Source organism: Aotus nancymaae, unplaced genomic scaffold (genome assembly GCF_030222135.1).
Source record: "Aotus nancymaae isolate 86718 unplaced genomic scaffold, 86718_ANA_hifiasm-v0.15.2.pri h1tg000036l, whole genome shotgun sequence".
Lineage (NCBI taxonomy): Eukaryota > Metazoa > Chordata > Mammalia > Primates > Aotidae > Aotus > Aotus nancymaae.
This window is the reverse complement of record NW_026988450.1, coordinates 43,289,987-43,303,548: the sequence shown is the minus strand read 5'-3', so window position 1 is coordinate 43,303,548 and position 13,562 is coordinate 43,289,987. Positions and strand designations below refer to the sequence as shown.

The following is a 13,562-nucleotide window of genomic DNA, read 5'->3' as shown; positions in this document are numbered from 1 at the left end:
TCATTTCAAGAATAACCTTTCCTGGCCAGGTGCAGTGGCTCACACCTGTAATCCCGGCACTTTGGGAGGCTAAGGCTGGAGGATCAATTTGAAGTCAGGGGTTCCAAACCAGCCTGGCCAACATAGTAAAAACCTGTCTCTATTAAAAATACAAAAAGTTGGCCAGGTGCGGTGGCTCACACCTGTAATCCCAGCACTTTGGGAGGCCGAGGCGGCAGATTACCTGAAGTCAGGAGTTCGACACCAGCCTGACCAACATGGAGAAACCCCATCTCTACTAAAAATACAAAATTAGCTGGGCGTGGTGGCACATGCCTGTAATCCTAGCTACTCAGGAGGCTGAGGCAGGAGAACCACTGGAACCCAGGAGGCGGTGGTTGTGGTGAGCCAAGACTGCGCCATTGCATGCCAGACTCAGCAACAAAAGCGAAACTCCGGAAAAAAAAAAAAAAAAAAAAAAAAAACCCAAAAAAGTAGCCAGGAATGGTGGCCCATACCTGTAAGCCCAGCCACTTGGGAGTCAGAGAAATAAGAATTGCTTGAGCCTGCGAGGTGATGGTTGCAATGAGCCAAGGTTGTGCCACTACACTCCAGTCTGGGTGACAGAACAAAACTCTATCTCCAAAAAAAAAAAAAACCCCCCACAAAAACTATCCTTTCTGTATACATACGACTATCACCTTTTCACCTTTGTATAGTACTATTTTTAATGGCTATTTAACTATAGAAGGTTGGCTCAAGCCTTAGGACAAGTGTTACACATTAAGCTCAGTGTTATTATTGGAAGCTTCTCCCTCTGGGGAAAAAAAAAATCAATTTTCCATGTTCTATTAATAACTAAAGCCACATTATATAAAAGGCACTTACCACCAGCAATTTTAAGAAAATCTTCACCTGTTGCTTTGTAAACCTGAGAAAAGACAGAGAAGTTAGTGTTTCTGGTCTTCTGTTCTATGTTAATTCTCATTCAGGATGTCTAGGGGCTCAGGTCGTGAGGACATACCTCAATATATCGGGTCCCCATGTGATGTTTGTGCCTCTGTAGTGCGAGGTCTCGGTGCTCCTCACTTACAAACCTAACCAGAGCTTCTCCGTTCCTTCGACCCTGAGCATTCAGACAAAGTGCTGCACCTCCCCTTTGAGAGTAATAAAACAGATGGCAGGTAGAAAAAAAAATACCGTGAGGAAAAAAAATGATAGAAAATCCATTATCCCTTTGGGATTGTTAAGTAAAATAGAGATTGAAGAAAACCAACTTGGCAATATTGAGTCCTTTGAAGAATCTTGCAATATCTTGATCTGAAGACTGCCATGGTAAACCTCTCGCCCTGACTACGGTGTTATCATCAATAAGTTCCATCTTGCTGCTGTGGATGAAGCAAAACTTCAGGTTGCATGATAAACGCTAGCAAGTCAGGCACCTATTACCCCCTGCAAGACAACTGCCCAGTTACACATCATGTATTATTTGGTGTTCAGACACACTAGCAATACTACCTACTTGATTTTCCTTATAACCTCAAAAATTATGTGAGTACAGCTCACAGTACTGTTTAGGTGGTTCATTATAGAAAGATGGCTGCCTGTGCAGGCCCAACACAGCTAGCTCACTCAGCAAACCACTTGTCTATCAAAGCTGAGGAAGGCATGGTGACTCACACCTGTAATCCCAGCACTTTAGGAGGCTGAGGCAGGCAGATCACCTGAAGTCAGGAGTTTGAGACCAGCCTGGCCAACATGGTGAAACCTTGTCTCAACTAAAAACACAAAAATTAGCTGGGCCATGGTGGTGCACGCTTGTAATCCCAGCTACTCGGGAGGCTGAGGCAGGAGAATTGCTTGAACTTGGGAGGTGGAGGCTGCAGTGAGCCAAGATTGCACCCCTGCACTACAGTGCAGGCAACATTTTCTCAGCTTTTTTTTTTTTTTTAATGAGACTCCATCTCAAAAAAAAAGAAAAAAAAAAAAAAGCTGAGGAAATGTTTGCTTGGCCCCCTCATGTCCTGAAAGTTCCTAGAACCCTAGAAGATAGGTTTGAATTCACTCTCAAATCTAGCCAGTATACATGTGGGGTTTAAATCTAGTTTAGTAGCCAAATTTAGGATCAGAATAAAGCCGACAACCCACATCAGGAATACGCGTGTATGGTAGGATGTCTGCCATTAAAATATCCCCCAGATCAAACCAGGGAGCCATCCCAGTGAATGACCAGAAATGCCTGGGAGTGTCCACACCTTAATGACTCATTTGCAAATCACCTATGATATATTTTGATGCCTTTTAACGTCTTATCCCTCCCATGTCCACATTTCCAGTTCTCCTAGGACATTTTCTTAATGAGTCACTCTCTTCATAACTAAATAGGCCTCAAAGTCTCTTTCTATGGGCAAAGCTGTCAGAAGTTTCTATTCACTTCAGACACCAGGCAAACACTCAATTCATTAAAGTGATTTATAAACAAACAGGTCTATTTGTGATCACTAATGGATACCACTTCATATTTCTCCCCAACTATTGCCTTTGCTTTAAAGTAGAAACTTATATAGCCAAGCACAATGGCTCACACCTGTTATCCCAGCACTTTGGGAGGTTGAGGCGGGCAGATCACATGAGGCCAGGAGTTAGAGACCAGCCTGGTCAACATGGCAAAACCCTATTTCTACTAAAAATACAAAACTTAGCCAGGTGTGGTGGTGCCACATCTGTCAGCTACTGGGGAGGCTGAGGCACAAGAATTGCTTGAACCCGGGAGGTAGAGGTTGCAGTGAGCTGAGATCACACCATGACATTCCAGCCTGGGCAACAGAACAAAACTGTCTCAAAAATAAATAAATAAATAAATATATACTTATAGAACATACATAAAATTATCTCAGTAAAAACTATGAACTCTATTAAAGCCTATAATTTCTCGTTTGGAAGTGTTCCAAGTAAAAGATTGGATAGTTTTGCAGAGATCAAATTAATAATCACAGATGTGAGCATATAATATGCTTGAGGTCAGTGTGACTAAAGATGCCAATAAGGCGTTAAGATTTTAATCCCAATATCCAAGCTTGAATACAGCTTTCTTTTGTAGATGACCTAATGTCAAGAAAGGATAGCTAAAAGGATTAAAGTTTCTAAAATATAACAAGCATTAAGTGACACAATAGGAACAAAAACAAGTTGAAAATCTCAAATAAACAGTACTCAAGCACTTACCAAGTCCCACTTTCAAATTTGTAATTCACTCTCTCTGGATCTGAAAACCTGTGATCTAAAAATGAGAACATACAAGTCATTGTTTTAGCTATTAGGGAGACAAAGCTGCAGGAGGAACTTTGAGTATAGGTAAGAGAAAAATAGTGCAAATTCTAGGACTGCACTAATATAAAAGCAATACTTACTATAAGGCTCTGAAATCATTGCTAAAATTATATTCCCCATATCTTCAACTTGAGAGGCTCCATATCGAGAGACTGAACTATTCTCAAAATTTAAATCTGTGAGATTAAGTTAAGGAAACACTTTGGAAAGATAAAATCAGGTTACTTCTAAACCAAAATTAAACCTATGCCAAGCCAAGAGGGAAAATGGATCTAGTCAAGCCTCCTTTAGAAATCTCAGAATGGCTGCCTTCCATTAGTCAGGGCTTCATTCAACTTAGTCTCCAACTGCCCTTTTGGGTAAAAGAGCCAAATCAATGCAGTCCTGAGATATTATCAGGAATACAACTTTTGTTTACCGAGTGGCAGCAAATGCATAAATACTGAGCATTTGCATTTCAATTCATAAAGTATGCAACAAATTAGAATAGTTCATCCTCTGAATCTTTACAGCACACACAAGGCAATGACCATGCTGACTTAAAGATACGATGACATTATCAACACTATAAAATATTAAATGACTTTTTTGGCCTAATGTTTGAAATGGACACTACAGATTAATGTAACATTACTACCACAATGCCACTTTTGCTTAGAACTTCCATTCTAGAACACTTTTGGAGTCCTATAGGATAGCCTGCCTTTGATAACAGCAAATGCTAGTTCTAGACAGCAAATTTTGGAAACAATTCAAGCACTCAGAGCCAACACAGGCCTATGTGGTTCTTTACCAAAAGTATACTCTTTGAAACACAGCTCAAACTTGGTTTGAGGGCGAAACCAGGAATTCACATGAAGTTTTATGAATCTCTCTAAAATAAGGATGTATTTCCATCAAATAGAGGCATACCTTGAAAATATGGTGGGCTTGGTTCTAGACCATGGCATTATAGTGAGTATCACAATAAAGCAAGTCACACAATTTTTGGGGTTTCCCACTACATATAAAAGTTATGCTTAGACTATACTGTATTCTATTAAGTATTCAGACAAGATCAGGAGCATTCAGGGCGGTATGGCCATAGACTCTGTTGAATAAGTATTCAACAGCATTATGTCTTTTAAAAAAAATGTACATGCCTTAATTCAAAAATACTTTGTTGCAGACGGGCACAGTGGCTCACGCCTGTAATTCCAGTACTTTGGGAGTCCAAGGCAGCAGGATCACTTGAGGCCAGGAGTTTAAGACCAAGCCTGGCCAATATGGTAAAACCCCGGCTCTACTAAAATTAATACAAAAATAAGCCAGGCATGGTTGTGCATGCCTGTAATCCCAGCTACTCAGGAGGCTGAGGCAAGAGAATCTCTTGAACTCAGAGGTTGCAATGAGTCCGAGATCATGTCACTATACTCCAGAATGGGCAAAAGCTAGACTCTGTCTCCCAAAAAAAAAAAAAAAAAAAAAACTTTCTTGCTAAAACATGTTAGTCACCTGAGCCTTTTGTTGGTAGAGGATCTTACTTGATGCTAATGGCTGCTGATGGATCAGGATGATGGTTGCTAAACATTGGGGTAGCTGGGTCAATTTCTGAAAATAAGACAACAACAAAGTTTGCCACATCAACTGACTCTTCCTTTCATGAAAGATTCCTCGGTAGCCTGTGATGCTGTTTGAGGGCTCAGGCAGAGTTTACTTAGGGTAATTTTTTTTTTTTTTTTTCTGAGACAGAGTATCGTTCTGTCACCCAGGCTGGAGTGCAGTGGCGTGATCTCAGCTCACTGCAAACTCCTGCCTCAGCCTCGTGAGTAGCTGGGATTACAGGCATGTGCCACCATACCCAGCTAATTTTGGTTTCTGTTTTGTTTTTTTAATAGAGACGGGTTTTCACCATGTTGGCCAGGCTGGTCTCAAACTCCTGACCTCAAGTGATCTACCCATGTTGGCCTTCCAAAATGCTGGGATTACAGGCATGAGTCACCGCGCCCAGCAAATTTAGCGTAATTCTTCAGAACGCTAGGGTTTTTAGAATCGTTAATGAGCAGTGGCTTCAACTTAAAGTCACCAGCTACATTAGCCTATAACAAGAGAATCAGCCTTTGAAGCAAAGCATTGATTTATCCTCTCTAGTTATATTAGTACGGGATGGCATCATCTTCTAACAGAAGGCTGTTCTTAGTACACTGAAAATCTGTTTAGTGTAGCCACCTTCATCCATTAGCTAGATCTTCCAGATAACTCACTGCAACTTCTCCATGAGCACTTCCTGCTTCACTTTGAATTATGTCGTAGAGATGACTTCATTCCTTGGATCTCATGAACCCAATCTCTGCTAGCTTTTCTTCTGTATCTTCCTCACTTCTCTCAGCCTTCATAGAATTGAAGAGATTTAGGGCCTTGCTCTAGATTGTGCTTTGGCTTAAGGCAACGTTGTAGCTGGTTTGATCTACCCAGACCACTCAAACTTTCTCCATATTGTAGCAATAAGTATATTCCATTGCTTTCCTCTCTCGTATAAATGACAAGTGGTACCCAGCCTTCTCATCGTTGCTCAGGTAACACCCTATAATGTTTTCTTTCTTATCATTCATGTATTCACATTAGAATACTCAAGCAATTTTCCTTTGCACAACTTGGCAAATCATGTGGTGCAAAAGGCCTGGCTTTTGGCCTAACTTAGCTTTTGACATGCTTTCCTAAGCTCGGTCATGTCTAGCATTTGATTTAAATTAAGAGATATACAATTCTTTCTTTCACTTGAATGCTTAGATGCTATTGTAGGGTTATTAATTGGCTTAATTTCAGGGAATAGGGAGTCCCAAACAGAGGAGGAGAGAGGGAATAACCACCAGTTGGCGGAGCAGCCAGAATACACACAACATTGACCAATTAAGTTTGCCATCTGGTATGAGCCTGGTTTATGGTGACCCAAAACAATTAAAACAGTAACAAAGATCGCTGACTACAGATCGCCACAACAGAATAATAATGAAAAAGTTTGAAATGTGACACAGAGACAAGAAGTGCGCACATGTTGTTGGAAAAATGGTGTCAATAAACTTGCTGAATGTGGAGTTATTACAAATCTTTCATTTTGTTTTTTTTTTAAAACAAAACAAAACTGGCCAGACATGGTGGCTCATGCCTGTAATCCCAGCACTTTGGGAGGCCAAGGCAAAAGGATCACTTGAACCCAGGAGTTTGAGACCAGCCTGAGAAACAAAGCAAGTCCCCATCTCTACAAAATAAAAATTTAGCCTGTCATTGCAGCTACCCAGGAGGCTGAGGAGGGAGGACTGCTTGAGCCCGGGAGGTTGAGGAGCACACCACTGCACTCCAGCCTGGGTGACAAAGCAAGATCCCGTTTCAAAAATAAAAATAAAAAAAGACAAAATACAACAACTGTAAAGCACAATAAAGTGAAGCACACTAAAACAAGGTGCACCTGTGTGAGCAGAGCCCTAATGTGGCCCACAAAACCTAATACTGACTTTCTAGCCCTTTATAGCAAAAGGTTATTAACCTCTAACCTATTACAGAAGAATGGAGATTGCAAAAAGATGGCCAAATACAAAGAATGCCACAGGAATGTCTGCAATCAATCTCAGAATATAGGAAAAATTTAGATATGAAAGAATAGGAGTATAAAAGTACATTCCATTCAAATTAAGCATTCCTGTCATCTATTAATGGCAGGATTACCTAGCCTTTTCAACATTGTTCAGGTACCATCCATCCCATAAGAAAAGCACTCTAATCTTAATCCCCTAACCAAAATAGGCCATGAGTGACCCACCACAACTGTTCTAGGTCACAATCATCAATTTAAGAATTCATTAGATACTATTCCTATGTTATGCTATCTTCTCGACACTCTTAACCTTTCTCAGGTGTAGGCCCCTAGCTTCCTCTGATCTCCTTTCATCTATCACCATCTCTATAGCTTCCAAGAATCTACTGACTTAAATGGTGGCGTTTATTGGACACCATTTTGTGCCAATCACTCCCTATTTCTTCCAATTCTTATAATAACCCTGCCAGATAGATTATAGCAAAACCAAACAGTGGTAGAAACTAGGATTTAGTGAGGCTGGGCACGGTGGCTCAGGCCTGTAATGCCACCACTTTGGGAGGCCGAGACAGGTAGATCACTTGGAGGTCAGGAGTTCCAGATCAGCCTAGTCAACATGGTGAAACCCCGTTTCTACTAAAAATACAAAAATTAGCTGAATGTGGTGGCGGGCACCTGTAATCCCAGCTACTCAGGAGGCTGAGGCATAAGAATCGCTTGAACCTGGGAGGCAGAGGTTGCAGTGACCTGAGACTGTGTCCAGTGCACTCCAGCCTGGGTGACAGAGCAAGACTCCATCTCAAAAAAAACAAAAAAACAAACAAAACACTGAGATTTAGTGATGTTCAGTAGCTCACCCAGTCACCTGGCTGATAGGTAATAGAGGTGGGATTACACGACAGCTCTAACTATTGAGCAATACTTTGTGAGAAGCTTTAAAATTCATAGATAAAAGTCAAATGAAGAAGACAGATCAAAAGTAAAAATGTAAAGTATTCCTGCCTGGTTAAAAATAGATTTGCATCTGAAGAATCATTTTAATAAACTCTACTTTTTAACTAAGAATATGTTCTTGACATTTGGCTACCTTGGTGCCACTTAACACGTCCCAACATGTCTCCCTTTGAGCCATCACACACCAGGATCAGCAGCGCTAAGCTGTTAACAACTTGTAAAAGTCACCCAACCTCCTGCATGCCCAAACCATCTACAGAGACAGACAGACAGACAGACACACACACACACACCCCCTGCACCTCAGTAGGCCAGTTTCTTCAATCTATAATCCTTAGCATCATCGAAAAGGAGTAATAGAGAATGAGGAAAAAGTTTTAGTACCCATTATTTCCCCTGTCAATGTATAAGTATATATTGATTTAACTTGCTCCACAGTCTGATCTTGAGGGAAGGAAAGATGAGTCTGTGCCTCCTGATTTATGGCTCCTTATGCAACTTACTCATTCTGCCCTTGAGGCAGCCGCAAGAGTACGGAACAGGCTCAGCCAGCTTTACAAATGAGAAATGCCTCAAGGAAATGAGGAAGGGTACAGGCAGAGGCAGTGGGAACAAAACTCATCATTTCAGGCGCCAATTGAGCAAGTACTACTTTATATGCAAGTTAGAGGAGTCTAGAGAGACTTGGTCTATATAGCAACAGGAGGGACACTTTCCTTATGACCACCGCTGGTGAGACAGACTCGAGGATTTAACCCACACTGACATTAGCTGAAGACAGAATTCAGAGAAATTTTATTAAGTTTATCAATAGCAGCTTATCTACTTTAAAAAGTTATCTTTCCCAGCTACCTAAAAATGGACACATCTGGTTTTAGAACACCCAATTTTTACTTGTAAATAATATCTTTTTAAACTAAGTTTTTAATAAGGTAATACATTCACTCTGACAAGTTTAATATTTTATAATTACTCCAATTCAAAGTTTCATCTGAAAGTCATTTTTCCCTGCCATAGAACCCTCACAAGACATTTGTTACTTCCATTCCTACTGTTTACTTTTATGTATTGTATAGTAACAATTTCATGTTGTCAGACATATAACACCTATGCTAATGAACAAACGAATAGCTGATGAAACACAGAAAGAGAAAAGTTGATTAGTCTTCCATCTAAGAACTGAATTTGCTAAAACCATGTGATAGAGATGTTTACCCTTAAAAAGTTGCTTGTTTTTTTTTTTTTTTTTTGAGACTGGGGTCCTGCTATGCTGCCTAGGCTTGAGAGCAGTGTCTGTTCATAGGCACAATCCCACTATTGATCAGTGCATGAGTTTTAACCTGCTCTGTTTCTGGGACAGTTCACCCTACCTTAGGCAGCCCTCCATTCTACTCCCAGAGGTCGTCATATGGATGAAGTTACTGTGGATAGCAGATACGCATACTGCACTATAGGCCAGAACTCCTGGGGTTCAAGTTAACCTCCTGCTTCAGCCTCTGGAGTAGCTAGGATTACAAGAGTGTGCCACCAAACACAGCTGGTTGCACAATTTTTTTTATTTTTTTGAGACAGGGTCTCACTCTGTCACCCAGGCTGGAGTGCAGTGGTGTGATCTCTGCTCACTGCAACCTCCACTCCCCAGGTTTAAATGATTTTCCTACCTCAACTTCCTGAAAAGCTGGAATTACAGATGCACACCACCATGACTGGCTAATTTTGGTGTTTTTGTAGAGACAGAGTTTTGCCATGATGGCCAGGCTGGTCTCAAACTCCTGGGCTCAAGTGACCTGCCCACCTCAGCCTCACAAAATTCTGGGATTATAGGCCTGAGCCACCGTGCCCGGTCTGGTTACATAATTTGAAATATAAGTTCTACATATAATCTGATATATTTTAAAGTGAGCTTTGAAGGAAACAAAAAACGGTTACCATAAGAAAATATAACGAGAAGCCGAGAAAACCAAAACTATTTAACACCAGCAATAAAATGCTGGGGAAAAAATGTCTAAAACCTAGGTATGACCTGAGAGGAGTGAATAACATAAAAATTTAAAAAAAAAAAAAAAACAGAGAGCAGCCAGGTGTGGTGGCTCACACCTGTAATCCCAGTACTTTGGGAGGCCGAGGCGGGCTGATAACTTGATGCCAGGAGTTCAAGACCAGCCTGCTCAACATGGTGAAACCTTGTCTCTACAAAAAAAAAAAAAAAAGGAAAAGAAAGGAAAAAAAAACCCACAAAAATTAGCTGGGCATGGCGATGCACATCTTGTCACCCCAGCTAGCTGGGAGGCTGAGGCATGAGAATTCTCTGAACCAAGGAGGCGGAGGTTGCAATGAGCTGAGATCACGCCACTGTACCCCAGCATGGGTGACAGGGTGAGACTCCGTATCAAAAAAAACCACAAAAAACAAAAAACCTCACAGACACAGATACACATATACCTAAAACCCTAGTTTTGTCTTCTCCCAACCATCTTTCTCAGGTTGAATACAGCCTTAGTTTTAAACCTTAATTCACAGCTTATTTTTTTTGAGGCAGGATCTTCAGGCTTGAAAATGCAGTGGAGTGATTAACTATAGCCTTGACATCCCAGGCGTAAGTGATCCTCCCATTTTAGCCTCCCAAGTAGCTGGGACCACAGGAATGTGCTTCCATACGTAGCTAAGTTTTAGATTTCCTTTTTGTAGAGACAAGGTCTCCCTATGTTGCCTAGGCTGGTCTTGGATCCTCTTGCCTTAGCTTCTCAAAGTGTTGGGATTACAGGCATGAGCCACTGCACCCAGACTCTTAGTCTTAGAGGGTAAAAAATAAGATCACTATCTAACAAATATTACTTCTTGGAGATATTATTGTACTGAAGAGTCATGCAGAAGAATTTCCAACAAACCTAGCAAGTCAATTATACCCTAGAAGAAATAAGATATAGGTAGGATCTCATTGAACAAAGATGATGAAAAACTTTACATTAAAAAAGACATTTATATGGGATAAACAAATTAGGAAAAGGAGACTCCTTGATAACAAGTCTTGAAGTTTTTTTTAAAACAAAAGGATTACCTTGGAATTTCCAAACTCATATTTTAAAAGTCAAATATGTTATTTTATTTTTTTGAGGCAGAGTCTTGCTCTGTCACCCAGGCTGGAGTGCAGTGGTGTGATCATAGCTCACTGCAACCTCTCTACCTAGGTTCAAGGGATTCTCCTGAGTAGCTGGGATTACAGGTACCCACCACCATAACCAGCTAATACTTGTATTTTTAGTAGAGACAGGGTTTTGCCATGTAGGCCAGGCTGTTCTCTAACTCCTGACCTCAGGTGATCTACCCACGTTGGCATCCCAAAGTGCTGGATTACAGGTGTGAGCCACTGCGCTAGGCCAAAATATTTTATAATTAAAATAAACCACACATAATTAATATCAGCCTGAGGGCTGGCAAGAAATAATGTAGTATTTCTAGTCACTTCAGTCACTGCAGATGACAGGCCAGTGTCCTTGCTGATTTGGCTCATGACACTCCAATGTGATGCCAGAGATAATTCCTTCCCCCTCCAGCTAACAAGGTCAACTACTGGCTCAGCTTAACTGTATATTTGATGAAATATATGCATTAAAATCCCTTTAATATGCAGAAAAGTACCAAGGAGGAGTCGGAGTTTCCCTTCACCTTTACAGCAGGGCAGTGAAGGTCTGTACAATTATAAAGGCCCAGCTCATTTCACTGTAAGAATAAACTCCTAACCTTCAAGTTTACCTGTACTAACAAATGGCTGATGCTTTGAAAGGTCTTTATCTAGTTTCATGTAAGGTTAAAAAAAAAAACTGTATGTGTAAAATAGTTTATATAAGGTTTTGAATCAATAACTGCTTTTCAAAGTCCCTTGGCAGCTGTTTTGCCTGTTCTGAGACACCCGACAACCTGGTGGGGTCTACACGATCAGTCAGCATTGCAGAGTGTGGGGCAGGCCAGTCACCAGCTAAGTGGCAGCACACACTATCTCATTATTTCTTATACAATAGTCTTACCCATTTTAAGATGGGGAAACTGAGGCTGAAGAGTGAAATAAATTGCCTCCAGTGCTTATGTTCTTAACCACTATATTATTACCCCCAATTGTAACCTATAGGAAAAATAGGCTAATGTCACAAACTGATAATAGAGCCCATATATGTGCACACATACACACAAATCCTTTACACCCCCCAAGAACTGATGAAACATACATACCATAAGAACCTTTGAATGGGCAGGCATGAGCGGTTTAGTGATTTTTTTTCCTGATAATGGAAATCTGCCCTAGTGAAATGGCAATTGTAAGCACATCAAACAGCACATACGAATGCAATACCCTATCATGGAATACATATTTTCCAAAATTAACTCTACTGCTGGATGGTTTGGTATGTGCCGAGGAAACACAGGATAATATTAATTTAAAAGGGAGACAACCTATTTGAGGTGGCCAACATGCCTCAAATAATCATATACATCCTAAAATATTTCATCTTCTGGTCAGGCGCGGTGGCTCACGTCTGTAATCCCAGCACTTTGGGAGGCTGAGGTGGGCAGATCACGAGGTCAGGAGTTTGAGACCAGCCTGGCCAATATGGTGACACTCTATCTCTATTAAAAATACCAAAATTACCTGGGTGTGGTGGCATGTGCCTCTAGTCTCAGCTACTCAAGAGGCTGAGGCAAGAGAATCGCTTGATCTCAGGAGGCGGAGGTTGCAGTAAGTCAAGATCATGCCATTGCACTCCAGCCTGAGCAACAGAGTGAGACTCTGTCTCAAAAAAAAAAAAAAAAAAAAAATTTTTTTTTTAATCTTCTGTATTGTTGGATGCTAGAGCATTTAACTTAAAGACGAAGCCTCTAAATCTCAGTTTCCCTAGTGATAAAATGGGGATGAAAGCTCCCCACTGAGTCGTTCATGGCGTATGCAGTAAGCAGTCAATTAATAATTTCTTTCACCTGTCCTCCTTACTGTACTTTCAGAAAAATAAGATCTTACTAAATGCTTGGCAAAGGGAAGTAAATACAATATTAGAAGTCTTGATTAGTGAGAATAAGTAAGTTCATGACAAACAGCTAACAAAAAGTAGTTAAGAAATCAGGAGGAAGTAATTCCATCCAACATTAGTGGGGGAAAAAATGAGTTTTAAAAAAATGGATAAAAGAACCCATTTACACAAATGTCCTTTCAGCAGGAGACAACTAGTATTAATTTCCCTAAGGGATCTAAGATAATCTCTTAAAAAAAAAAAATCACAGAAGCCCCAATCCCTATCATACCCTCACCACCCTCACTTAAGTAAAAAGCTTACAAAACGCAATCCACAGTTTACCTGCTAGGTGAGGTCTTCGCAGCTAGCATCACAGAATTCAAAAGCAGACAACAATGCAACTGGAATAACTCAAAGACCTAACATCAACATCAGAAATGTGTTTTAGAGCCGGGCACGGTGGCTCACGGCTGTAATCCCAACACTTTAGGAGGCCAAGGAGGGCAGATCACCTGAGGTTAGGAGTTTGAGACCAGCCTGGCCGACATGGTGAAACCCCATCTCTACTAAAAATACAAAAATTAGCTGGGCATGGTGGCATATGCCTGTAATCTTAGCTACTTAGGAGACTGAGACAGGAGAATTGCTTGAATCCAGGGGGCAGAGGTTGCAGTGAGCTGAGATTGCGTCACTGTACTCCAGCCTGGGCAACAGAGTAAGACTGT

General features: G+C 40.9%; 1 protein-coding gene across 8 annotated transcripts in view; it reads right to left on the bottom strand.

The window, feature by feature from the left end:
* The window catches only part of ESRP1 (epithelial splicing regulatory protein 1), a 62,960-nt gene that overhangs the window by 39,623 nt on the left and 9,775 nt on the right, over window positions 1–13,562 (bottom strand). For all 8 annotated transcript variants that reach the window (XM_012437944.3, XM_012437941.2, XM_012437936.2 and 5 more), the window contains exons 5-9: window positions 3,390–3,485; window positions 3,205–3,259; window positions 1,257–1,367; window positions 1,004–1,136; window positions 868–910 (exon numbers count right to left, since the gene is read on the bottom strand). In XM_012437944.3, coding sequence (XP_012293367.1) covers window positions 868–910; window positions 1,004–1,136; window positions 1,257–1,367; window positions 3,205–3,259; window positions 3,390–3,485 — 438 coding nt within the window. The remainder of the gene's footprint in view (window positions 1–867; window positions 911–1,003; window positions 1,137–1,256; window positions 1,368–3,204; window positions 3,260–3,389; window positions 3,486–13,562) is intronic.